Genomic DNA, 12,806 nt, shown 5'->3' with positions numbered 1-12,806 from the left:
CCCACACCCCCTTTCCTATACGTTAGTGGAGCGCTAAAGGTGTTAATGGTGCATATCTAATAAAAAAAGGAGGAGGAGTGCGTGTAACCGTTCACGAGAGCTTCGACATATGCAGAGAGGATCAAACGAATTGGGCAGGCTCTGAGATACCGGCAGCCCTTCAACAGTGTCCACGAAAATTTTCGATAACAAGCATTCACAGTATTTTCTTACACAAAACTTAGCAGTTTATTTCAGTAAAAATAAATCAACGAGAATAAACTCGGTTACATCGTTAAAACACCGGGAAGCAGTCTACACCTGCGTCCTGGCTCCTCGATTGTGCGGCTTGATAAGCCCAATGAAGGTCTGCGTCGAACAAATCACGCACGGTCGGTCTGTGAAGACACTGCCCGGTGCCGGGCCAAGTGGATTTGCGTCGTCGTCACCAAACTCAAGTTGTTCAGCTGTCTCTGCATTCCGCATCCATGTGCACCGCTCTATCATTCCTGTTAGGTGGTGGGTGAAATGCACGTGCATTACTTCGAGCGAGCTCAACTGAGAGGCTGCCCATTCGATGAAGACTCGCGCGGTTAATTCGTCATGCGCATTGGGCGTCTGTAGACACAGGAATCGTAAGCCAGTGAGCATTGGTAGGTCCTTCCGAGAAAAAAAAAGCCAAGGGAAATCAGAAAGTCAAAACGCCACGGCATCACCAGTTAAAGCAAGAGACTTCGTATTCGTTTTCATATTCACCAACATAAGATCATTCCCGAAAACGTCATAATTTGTCTCCGCAAAAGATATAACGTAAGCTTCCTATAAAAAAAAATACACGTATGAACGTGATTGAACACTTCCTTCAATATTACAAGAAAAAAAAAGTGGTTGCCCGAAAAATGTCATTGGACGACGGCGAAAAGGCGCGCAACGGCGATTGCATGATTACGCTGTGCAACTGTGATTGTCGGCTGCTCACAGTGAAGCTAACACGGCGTTAAAATAGGTACAGACAATGATACAGAGACCGATTCAAATAATGTACTCGCAATATATAAAGCTTCGTATTGGTAGGTAGGTAGGTAATAATCTTTATTAAGAATCAAACGAGGAATTATCGTATTGGTGACGCTTTCACTTAAACCCTTGAGGGATCAATGAGCGCTCACGCAGCCAGAGCTCAAAACCACAGTTGAACTTGAATCACATACCTGATACATGTCTTGGTTGTAGCGTATGCCAGGAAAGCTGAGAACGAGACAGCGCAGAAGCGTATTTGGACGCAACTTTCTCAACAGGCTCTTCAAGCGTACCATGGCCTGATCGCACTTGCCCGACATGCGAAACTCGGATATTCGGGACGTGCTCAGAAAATCGAACGAAGCGAACTCTTTCACGTTCGAGAAGGAGAGACGACCACATGTTAGATGATTTTCTGCAATGGCCCCGAGTTCCAGAGGCTGCCAACAGCGGGAACATGTTCGATAATCCGTGTACACGCGAATGTCGAGGTCATCCAGCTCGGTGCAAGTGTTCGCCAGCCGGCCCATCGCACCCGGATGCCAGACGCCACAGGGTGTGACGGAAAGGGCCGTCAGCGTCTTCAGTCCGGCGTCAATCAAAACATTCGTGAAGTCCGCCTCGTCTTTGAAGTGGAACGAACTCAGGTTAAGCTCCTTGAGGTGACAACATGAACCAGTCTTGAAATGCCCGAAGAAGGTCACGAGCCCGTTTGCGATGTCGGCGTCAGCTCGGGCAACTTCTTCGGCAGCATCTCCCGACCTGACGAGTACAAGAGTAAGGCTACGTACATCACGCCAGTGGTTTCGTGTCCCCGCTTCGCGAATTTGAGCTGCCGTGGGTATCCCCTCGTCATTGTTAATCACCACGATAAGCGGCTCTGCGGGACGCAATGGTTCGACACGAACGGCGAGATCCCTTGCGCGAACGCAGTTCCTTGTTGGAGGATTTCGCCTAAGCAGGAGGTTGCCGCAAACCTTGGCCCAGTTGCTGATAGCAGGCTCCTCCAACGGCCTATTCACGACCGGTTCTTGCTGAGCTTCTGTGGGCGCTTCAGATGTCATCTTGAGGATCTGTATTCTGGGAGCCTGGCGCCATAAACTTTCCATATCGCGAACCGCTAGGGTCAGCAACTCGCGCAGATTGTGCACGTGCAGTTCAACCAAGTTCGGCAGCTTCTCCAACATTGCGCTGAGAACTCGAATTCTGAGCAGACCGGAAACTTCGACGTACAAATGGCGAAGGCTCCCGGAGATAGTTTCCATGGCTCGGATCGTGCTCAGCATCGTCAACGCTTCCTCTCGGTCTACACATTCGTCTAGCGTCAACTCGAGGTGGCTCAAGTGCGGCAGCTTCGGCAGCACGTTGATAATAAGGCTCTTCAACCTTATCCCGCTCGATACGCAGTAAAGCATGCGAAGCTCCGTGCAGCGTATGATGCACCGGCAAAGGTCGTCCGGGTCCGCGACCACGCAGTTGGTGAGCTCCAATTCGTGAACATTTTCCGGGCGACCCAGAGCGTTCAACTGCTGCTCTAACACCGTTACTTCGTCGGATGGACTTAACCTTATCCGCATTGTGTTGGCACTCGTCGACGAGACAAGCGGGAAAGACGAAAGATCGTGCAAAAGCGTGAACTACTAAGGCTTTGGGCTGCGGCGCGCAAATCTCTTCTCTATTAACGCAGCCTGTGCTAATATTGTTACTTTTTGAATGTTCACTTTTACTCTCTCCCACTTCCTTGTTGACAAGCATCATTCGAAACAGCCCGTTTTCACTCGTTGGTACACGTGTAATATCGACGCTTGCTGAGTAATTCAGCAGATAACGCGTTTCCTTGATTATCAAAGGGAATAAAATAGCGCACAAATCCATGAGGTTGTTCTGACGTGTAGGTCTTATCGGGAGGTATAGTACCAGATTCATCTTTATTAATGATTACTTTAAAGCAAAATGTCTATGAACGGTGCACCTTCTTATGTCAGTGCACGTTATGGAAGACTCAAGGATGATTAGGAAGACCAGATGGTTGACAGCCATGCGGCATGCCTGATAATGATATCCTGAAGTTGGCATCTAAAATCCCACGTTATTGTCCCTGAATGAATGCTTGTAATGTGTTTGAGCATGCCGCATTGTTATTCTTTCTTTATTATTCTGATTTATTGAAAGAAGGAGAAGCGCTGCCTTCAACGTCAAGTAAAGATGCCCTTGACTGAATTCTGAACACGCAATCTGGTGCTTACATATACGGGGTGGCCAACAAGCTGTTGTGCAGAGAGAGCATGCAGTCATACTTTTCTAGCAGACGCTGCCACTTTCAGCCTTGTGAGGCAAGAGAGGGGAGGCAGGCGACAGTTTGGCGGGTGTCTTCTTGGGCCATAACGAGACGCGAGCATGCGCAGTATCGGTGTCGACAGCGCCACCGCTGACGCTGAAGCACGACATCGTTTGACTTAGAAATGCTCCGCATTTAAAATTATGCCACCTGCCCGAATGGCACCATTGGATGATGTGGAGCAACGCAGCGGCAGTTACCAACACCACGTTCACGCGATGCGTGGTACATCGCTATGTATATATTGACTCATGCGTTCATTATTTGACTTCAGTGACTGAAGTAAATACTGTCGTACATGTTGCATAAACAATTAAAAACTCCAGGACTTGACAAGAACTCACAAGAAATGTTGATGATAGGTATAGTAAATAAATAGAAAAGGTCAGCCCAGTTCTATTAGAACTAAAGCCCCTGCATTATTTGAAACGATAGTCACCCATTTTAAAATGGAAAAAACAGATTAATAGGTAGCAAGCACCACATGTTTGTGTAGTGCGTTTATTTCCGCACAGACGGGGCCACCTGTCGAATTTAGGGACGTGACATGCACGTGTAAACACAATTACGTAGTGCTCTCGTTCATGGTTGGCTGAGGGCACCCGTGTATGCCCTCCACAATGCTTCCAACAGCTTGTGAAACAGAGTATAGGCGCGTGAATGCATCCACGTTAAGCGGTGCTATAGCTGCAAGACACCAATAGACATTGCGCAAGCACTCCCATATCGACGTACAGTAAACATTAAACTACTTCTCTAAGGACACTTTTTTATTTTCATTTTTTACCAATTCATCAAACGAATAGATAAACAATGTTTCCTTTTTATCTCCGCTGAAAAGCTGGCGCTACGGGCACCGAGAAAAAACCGTCGTTAAGCTTACAGATCTCAATAGGCACATTTAGAATGGTCTGTAGAGTCGCGGCGAAAAATTGGGAGACGCTTAAGCTTCCTTTTTAAAGAGTTGAACGCAATAACAAAATCCGGCATCTAGTGCACCCTTCAACCGCTAAGGGCATACTTATTATTATGTTTTGTTGCACACACGCAAACACACCCACACAAACGCGCGCAAGCGCGACGTATGTACAGTAAAGGTACAGGTTTTCGATCTATTCAACAGCACTTTTATAACTTTATTGATTGATATGTGTGGTTTAACGTCCCAAAACCACCATATGATTATGAGAGACGCCGTAGTGGAGGGCTCCGGAAATTCCGACCACCTGGGCCTGTTTAACGTGCTCCTAAATCTGAGCACACGGGCCTACAAGATTTCCGCCTCCATCGGAAATGCAGCCACCACAGCTGGGATTCGATCGCGCGACCTGCGGGTCTGCAGCCGAGTACCTTAGCCACTAGACCACCATGGCGTGGGCCCTCTTATACCTTAATGAAAATATCGTGCAGTGATAAAGTCACATGGTCCTGTATTATGAAGTGCGCGTAGGCGTGACACTTGTATTCGTAAACGGTCCCATTCTGTCATCTGTCTTGCTTTAGTTGTCCAATGATAGGTTGATAGCAAAACGACGCGTTGTCTGCTACGGTACTTCCGGTTCGAGGCTTATCTCTTCGCTGCTTCAAGGTGCCTACGGCGCAGTGTAATCAAAGAGGAAAGTCGTGCAATTCTGTGACGTGTGCGTTGCTTTTTTTTTAGCATGCATAGACGATATTTCACGCTTTTCAGAGAACGAAGCGGGAAGTGGAAATAGGCAAACACTAGGAATGGTAAGACGCGTGTTTCTACCGCAGCATGCGATATGCTTTGAATCATGCAGTAATATTTTTACAGAACCACCTCAATGTACTATTTTCGAGCACAAATGTTTACCACTTCAAAGTCACTCACACTTATGCGCACATGCTGCCAAATGTTAACATACGTTCGATGATAACAAATGTACGCGTACTCTATATGGACGCCGCTAAGCGCGTAAGAGGCTCACACGCAACACGGCTGCTTTATTAATAGTATCATGGGACGTAAAACGATTGTACTCGCTTCTGAAGCTCCGAGTATCATGGTATGGCGTCTTTATTGTGTCAGATTTGCAAGCGTAAACTGCCGATGAGCTGTGTTTCGTATGTTGTGTGCGGGGCATTTCGTATATATTGAACCAGAATGTTAGAGTGCGTGAGGGAATGAGATCTCACGCATAGGAAGTGGGAAAGGTGTAAAAAAGCCAGAAAACTACGATCGCATTTGATTTTCAGAGTGAGAATCAGCTTATTATTGTTATTCACTTTCACTTTATTGAAGCCAAGATGTTGTCTTTGTAACACAAAGCCAAAGAAATAATTTTACGGGAAAGCGGCGTAAAAAAAAAAGAAATAGCCCGGTATTTTGTAGTGCTTAATGTCCAGAAAATCATTAAATGTGACAAAAGACGCGTCATAACACCTAAAACAACAAGCATGTGTCCAGAGGTGCATACCGCTTGAATTAAGAAATACTACCTCGTAGTGCCTGCATTTTTTATTCAACTAAACTACATAGCTCTTCAAAACCTTATGCAGCAATTAGTGAGGAAAGGACGCCGCGGGTTCTGGGTGAAACACGCAGAAAGTGACTGCACTGGCAAAAAGGCCCGTACGGCGGCACATTATATCGAACTGGAAACCGATGCAGACGGCCGCCGTAGCCCAAAATCCTTTGCGTGAGCAACGATTTTGCTATCCACCTATTGTTCGACTTGTTCTTCTGGAGACCTTTTCTGGCCAACCAGAACAAGCATCGCCTTATGGTCGGTGAAATGGCAACTGCAGTACCTTACTTCGTTAATGGTGTCGTGAGAATGAAAAGCTAAGTCTATGCAAGTGCTGTGGTTTGTTGAAATGGCGTTTTCTTGAAAGGGCATAAAGGGTCTCACAATGCCTCACAGATGGCAGCATATTATCTACCGTCTGCTGTTTGCTTGATTGATTTGATTGATATGTGGGGTTTAACGTCCTAAAACCACCATATGATTATGAGAGACGCCGTAGTGGAGGGCTACGGAAATTTTGACCACCTGGGGTTCTTTAACGTGCGCTGAAATCTGAGCACACGGGCCTACAACACTTCCGCCTCCATCGGAAATGCAGCCGCCGCAGCCGGGATTCGAACCCGCGACCTGCGGGTCAGCAGCCGAGTACCTTAGCCACTAGACCACCGCGGCGGGGCGCTGTTTGCTTGACCGACGCCTCTGGAAAGGCACGATATGTTTTCCGCTAGATGGATATAGTTGTTCATTTTTAGAGCTGTTTGAAAGTTCCTGTGTGTTTTTAGCGGCGATGGTTGCACTATCCCGGCCTTTCTCGACGTAGTTTGATGGCCTCCCAAATGCGCCTACGAATCTCCGACTGGGCTCGTTTTCGTCGCGACACCCGTCGAACCGAATGGGTTGAGACGACTCCTTCCACTAAATGGCATTTATATAGTGTTTTTTCCCGAAGCCGCTGCAAGTAACATTGTGGCTTTGTGGTAGGACACCTTCTTGCCATGCGAACGGCGCGGGTTCGATCCTCCATGGGGTCGATAACATTATTTTATTTGCCTTTTTTCTCAATTTTTCGCTCACGGACAATTTTTTCGCTCACGAGCAACGGTGCACTGACTCCAACGGCAGAATTTCTGCGACACGAGCTCTCTGACACTATCACGTTAAAATTTCAGAAAACATGGGAGCGCGTGGAAAAGCGCCCCACCATGCCTATCGGCTGTTGGGAAGCTCGAAAGCACGCACTGCACATGCGAGTCCTTGTTTACCTTGCTGTCTACACGTTCATTTGTTACAAGTGGGGATGCACCAGTACGCCAGAAAAAGCATAAGGTGTCACAACTGCAGTCACTGTGGAAGGACTCATTATTGAAACGAAGATGAAAATACGTAATGCAACCTGTCCGCCTCACAAAGTGCCTTATTCGCAGACGAAGCACGTCGAAGAAAACACGCTGTGCGTAAGTGTTTTTCACAGATCCACATATGTGATAGGATAACTCAACCGCTTGCTTTCTCGAACCCCATATAGACCCTTTCATTGTTTCGAAGCAGAGTTGTGTTTAGAGAAATATATTCTGACGAACAGTGAACATCAATTACGATCCGGGAGGGCTTCCGGTAGCGTAGCCTAGAAGCATTGGCGGGGAACGAATCCTTCAGCTAGGAGCCCGCTTATTTCTAACACTTCTGTAGCCTTTGTCTTGACAAATTCAAATACAATTTCTTCTAAGCTGCACACAATATTATGAGAGTTAGTCATTAACTTTAAGCGCCTTCCCTTCACCAGAAAACAGAAAAACTGTTTTCTTTACCCTGGCACAACAAAAAAAAAAGTTTCTGCTTTTGCGTTAGAAACTGATAATTGTAGTAACTGGATGTTTGTTGGGAAGCAACACGTGCTGCTGATTATTGCTATGACGACACTAACCCGAAAAGGCGCTCCAGTTTCTTGCAGTGCTCGGGGCAAGCATCATTCACTCATTCTTACGCACCGTGAAAGAAGAAACTGCGTCAACCGGTTTGTAGCCAAAAGCAACAAGAAAACCTTGCAAGCTGCAACGCGTCCTCGACCGCGGTACAGGACAAAGCCTTTATCAAGTAGAAAAGATTTCTACCTGATCAAGGCTTCTCCTGCATCACTCGGTGCTTGCACGGCGACTGTAGGAGTGGCACATTGCGATTTCTCTGGTGTTACGGCGTCCCCCCACTTAAAGCGAGTGAACGAGTAACCAGGAAAGTAAAAAAGAAGTTGCGTGCGCATTTCTTCACAAGCTGCAGTCAAAAGAAACTGCGCATGATTTTTGCACGCGCTCCTGCAGTCCCAAAGTTTTTTCCAACGACTGCACATTCGTATTAAGTGCCCTATGGTACAGAGTTTAAAGCTTAATATTGAATCCTCATGCCTATGCGTTGGGTACAATGGCCGACCCTCATGCCTAGAACGAGGCGGCATTGTGCTCGGAAGTTCATGAGCTACATCTACAGTTGGAAATACGTGTCACGTGAGAACGCGCCACGCCAACGACACCTCCCTACCACTTTTGTCTTTGTTTATCACTGCAGGGGCCAAAAAACACTTTGGCTGTCGGAAGTGCTGTCAATGGTTCAGCGCAGAAAAAAAAAAGGCGAAAAAAAGCTGAAGGGAATTCTGCTCAGTATCATGCGAGACTCCAAGCTGAGAACAGAATCACCGTATCAATTGCACCGATCTGGCTGGAAGCACTTTTTTATATTCTGCAGTACATTTTACGGTGCTTCTGAAGGCCAAATAAATCCAGGCAGTCTTACAAAATACCGGACCAGAAAGAACTGGGCCCTGACCTTTCAGGGAGGGGGGCAGCATAGATATAACGAAATACCAGAAGTTTATATCCAGCGATACATTGAGCCAGCCACAGCCTTTCAACGCAGTCAGTGAGAATGTTCAGTTTAAAAATTTGCGTATACAATTATCAACACTTTGATGTAGAAGGAAAAAAAGTCAACTATTTCTCAGTTTATTATCGAAACACTGGCAGGCAATCTACATTTGCGTCCTTGCTCCACGATTGTGGGGCTTGATAAGCCCAATAAAGGTCTGCGTCGAACAAATCACACAAGGTCTGTCTGTGAAGACTCTGCCCGTTGCCGGATCCGGTGGATTCGCGTCGTCACCCGAATCGGACTGCTTGCTTGTCTCAACACTCCGCACCCATGTGAACCGTTCCGTCATTCCAGTCAAGTGGTGGGGAAAATGCACGTGAATGACTTCGAGCGCGTTCGAGTGAGAGGCCACCCATTCGATGAAGTCACGCACGGTTACTTCGTCGTGCGCAGTGGATGTCTCCAGACTTAGGAAACATAAATCCTGAAGCATCGGAAGGTCCTTGAGAGAATAGCAAAATAAGAAAAAAAGACGGTTCAAAATGACACCGCGCTACGGGTTCATGCAACACACTCCGTATTTTTTTTCATCTTAGCCTATTCAAGATCTATTAGAGAAACTGCTTTGTCCATAAAAGATAGTGTCCATATCAAAATGCATGAACGTTCTTTGGTATAAACGTAAACGGAACTCTGCCTTATCTATAGAAAAAGCACTCATACAAAAATGCATAAACATTCTATAGCTAAAAGGCGCGAAGGTCGATTGCGAGATTACGCTGTTTATTTAGAGGGCGAACTGCTCGCACTCAAAGTTACACAGTTTTAATCTTATTCCGCGCCTGTAATCACCGACTGATAAATAAAGTTTTTTTTTCATTCCATTCCGTCACCCACTGATCAGTGCCAATAGAGTACTTGTGACCTATAGATGAGCGTATTGTTCCCCCTTTTACTTGGACTTTCATGGCCCCATCAGGCGCTCCCCAAGCCAAATTTTAAAACCGTAGTTGAAATGTAATTGCATACCTGATACATCTCATGGTTGTAGCGTATGTGAGGAAAGCTGACCACGAGGCAGCGCAGCAACGTATTTTGCCGCAACTTCTGGAACAATGTCGTCAATCGTACCATCGCATCATCGCACTTGTCTGACATGCGAAGCTCGGATATTCGGGACGTGCTCAAAAAATCGAGTGAAGCAAAACCTGTCATGTTGTAGAAGGTGAGGCGACCTCGGGTGAGATGACTTCCGGACGCGGCACTCAGCGCAAGAGGCTGCCAACACCGGGAACACCTTCGATAATCCGAGTAAACCCGAATGTCCAGGTCGTCCAGCTCGTGACAAGTGGTGGCCAGCCGTCTCAGCGCACCCGGGTACCAGATGGCGCAAGGTGTGACAGAGAGTGCTGTCAGCGTCGTCAGTCTGGCGTCGCTCAAGACGCGTGTGAAGTCCACCATGTCGGCAAAGTGGAAGGAACTCAGGTTTAGTTCCTTGAGGTGTCCGATACCGCCCGAGCTACCTGTGAAATGCCTCAGGAAGCTCAGAAGCCCGCTTTCGATCTCGGCGTTAGCGCGTGCAACTTCCTCGGCAGCATCTCCCGACCTGACGAGTGCGAGAGTGAGGCCACGTACATCGCGCCAGTCGTTCTGTGTCCCCGCTTCGCGTATTTGTGACGCCGTGGGTATCCCCTCGTCATTGTTAATCACGATGATAACAGGCTCGGTAGGATGCAGCGGTTCGGTTCGAATGGCAAGATCTCTCACGCGAACACAGTTTCTGGTGGGAGGATCTCGGCGAAGCAGCAGGTTACCGCAAACCATGGCCCAGTTCCTCAAGTCCGGATCTTCCAACAGCCTATCTGCAACAGGTTCTTCCTGAGCCTCGGTGGGCGTTTCGGATGTCATCCTAAGGCGCTGCAGTGTGGGAGCTTGGATCCATAAACTTTCAATCTCGCGTACCGCTAGGCTCAGTAACTCGCGCAGATTGTGAACGTGCAGTTCAGCCAAGTTCGGCAGCTTCTCCAACATTGCGCCGAGCACTCGAATTCTGAGCATGCCGGAAACTTCGACGTACAACTGGCGAAGGCTCCCCGAGATAGTTTCGGTGGCTGGAATAGCGCTCAGCATCGACAACGCCTCCTCTATGTTCACGCATTCGTCGAGCGTCAACTCGAGGTGGCTCAAGTGCGGCAACTTCGGCAGCACGTTGATAATGAGGCTCTTCAACCTTATCCCACTCGAGACGCAGTAAAGCTTACGAAGCTCAGTGCAGCGTATTATGCACCTGCAAAGGTCGTCTGGATCCGCAACCACGCCGTTGGTGAGCTCCAGTTCATGAACATTTTCAGGGCAACCCGCAGCGTTTAACCGCTGTTCCAACACCGCTACTTCCTCGAATGGGTTTAACCTTAAGTGCATGATGTCGGACGTCGGCGACCAGACATAGAGGAGGGACGAAAACGGTGCGAAAGCGTGAACTCCCGAGGCACTGTGCTCCTGGGCGGGAATCTTCGCGAATGACCTAACATGCGCTAACAGCTCTACTTTTTAAATGTTCTCTCTCTCTTTCTCCTCCATCCTTCTTTCAAGCCGCATTCGAAACAGTTCGTTATTTCGCTACCATGTGTTTGAATACTCGTGTAATGTTGATGTGTTCCGACAGTCTCAGATTCAGCTGATAACACGTTTACTTGATAAAAAAGGGAATAAAAGAGGGCGCTAGGTAATGGCGTTAATATAACCTGTACCTACTGTCGTAAAAAACGCGAGCTGAAGTATCACACTCATGTTTTTTGAATTATTGTTTGTAGGCTGAATTTTTATGGGTGGCGTACTTTGCGATGTATGGTCATGTTAAACAACAACCGATGATGTACAATTTCTTTAGTGCTTCACTACAGCAGGCCTCACAATCAAATCTTGGCTTTGGCACGTAAAAGCTTACAAGCTGTTGATATAATCAACGATTACATGTAACGTACTGATTTCAATGTAACGCATTTACTTGCTATAGACACAGTTCATCTGGCCCGTTTGTTCGTATGCATTAAAAAGTAAATTTCGTTACACAAGTCATTAGGCCTCTTCTATAAAAAGCAGACTTCCGCAAATAAAAAAAAAACTACCTCTTCACTTAATGGAAGCATGAAGATAAAAAATCCTTACATAGCACGTCATGTATTTGTACTTTTGTTAGCGTTTGCAGGGCAAGCGCACAAACTAGACAGCCATTGCCAATTGTACCCAAAGGCGTGCAGTTTTGTCCAGTTCTCAGGGAGCTAAAGCCGCGATAAGCGAACGCTAGAATAAAGCAAGCGATATAGCATGCTTGCGTGCATTGAGGTTTATCCTGCGAACATCGGTCGGCGTAGCGTATCAGAGGTCTAGCAGCACGTTTAAGAACTGCGCAAATCAAAATTTTTCTTTGTTGTCTTCCTCTTATTCTGCGGCATGCTAGAATCATTGATATGACAGACTTCCTTTTTTATTTGGAGCTTTTCATGCACTGCGACCAAGCGTATAGTTTTGTTGGCTTATACTTCCACATACAGTAACCAGATTTATGGAAAAGAACTCCTAAATATGGTGATTTAATTGATTGATATGTGGGGTTTCACATTCTAAAACCACCTTTTGATTATGAGAGACGCCGTAGTGGAGGGCTCCGGAAATGTCGACCACCTGGGGTTCTTTAACATGCACCCAAATCTGAGCACATGGGCCTGCAACATTTCCGCCTCCATCGGAAATGCCGCCTCCGAAGCCAGGATTCGAACCCGCGACCCGCGGGTCAGCAGCCGAGTACCTTAGCCACTAGACCACCGCGGTGGGGCTGCTAAATATGGTGCTTGTACAGATTAGTTCTAATCGGTTATTATGGTCCATAACATATGAACGTCACATCATTATTAAAACAGATACAGCTGCACCCAAATGTGTCCTCAGACAGGAGTGATCGCAGCTTCAGGAACATGAACAGCAAAGAGAGAGAGTGGTGCTTAACTGATACTTCCCTCGAAACAGAATACTGGGTCATGGCGCTATGACCTAATGACCCAAAGCCTTCTCTTGCTTGTGAGTCACACCACAGCTTTCAAACACTGTCAAATGAAACCCGA

The 12,806-nt window shown here is 47.0% G+C and overlaps 2 protein-coding genes across 2 annotated transcripts; both read right to left on the bottom strand.

Annotated features, from left to right (window-relative positions):
- Positions 1–204: 204 nt before the first annotated feature.
- On the bottom strand, positions 205–2,694 carry LOC119171443 (uncharacterized). The gene is made up of 2 exons (XM_037422261.2): positions 1,191–2,694; positions 205–639 (listed from the first exon to the last, which is right to left on the bottom strand). The coding sequence occupies exons 1-2, from the start codon at positions 2,574–2,576 to the stop codon at positions 295–297; spliced, it is 1,731 nt and encodes a 576-aa protein (XP_037278158.2). The 5' UTR covers positions 2,577–2,694; the 3' UTR covers positions 205–294.
- A 5,974-nt stretch (positions 2,695–8,668) lies between these two features.
- Positions 8,669–11,222, bottom strand: LOC119172269 (uncharacterized). Its single transcript, XM_037423314.2, has 2 exons — positions 9,715–11,222; positions 8,669–9,187 (listed from the first exon to the last, which is right to left on the bottom strand). Exons 1-2 carry the CDS (start codon positions 11,104–11,106, stop codon positions 8,846–8,848), a joined length of 1,734 nt encoding a protein of 577 aa, XP_037279211.2. The 5' UTR covers positions 11,107–11,222; the 3' UTR covers positions 8,669–8,845.
- Positions 11,223–12,806: the final 1,584 nt, after the last annotated feature.

This window comes from Rhipicephalus microplus, unplaced genomic scaffold (genome assembly GCF_043290135.1).
Source record: "Rhipicephalus microplus isolate Deutch F79 unplaced genomic scaffold, USDA_Rmic scaffold_32, whole genome shotgun sequence".
NCBI classification, from domain to species: Eukaryota; Metazoa; Arthropoda; class Arachnida; order Ixodida; family Ixodidae; genus Rhipicephalus; species Rhipicephalus microplus.
This window is presented reverse-complemented; position numbering and strand designations above follow the sequence as displayed.

Excerpts from the sequence above, each read along its gene's own strand:
- LOC119171443 (XM_037422261.2), bottom strand. The coding sequence starts at position 2,576 with ATGCGGATAAGGTTAAGTCCATCCGACGAAGTAACGGTGTTAGAGCAG. Across the intron at positions 640-1,190 it reads ACAACCAAGACATGTATCAG|GACCTACCAATGCTCACTGG; the intron begins GTATGTGATTCA and ends TTTTCTCGGAAG.
- LOC119172269 (XM_037423314.2), bottom strand. The coding sequence starts at position 11,106 with ATGCACTTAAGGTTAAACCCATTCGAGGAAGTAGCGGTGTTGGAACAG. Across the intron at positions 9,188-9,714 it reads ACAACCATGAGATGTATCAG|GACCTTCCGATGCTTCAGGA; the intron begins GTATGCAATTAC and ends TATTCTCTCAAG.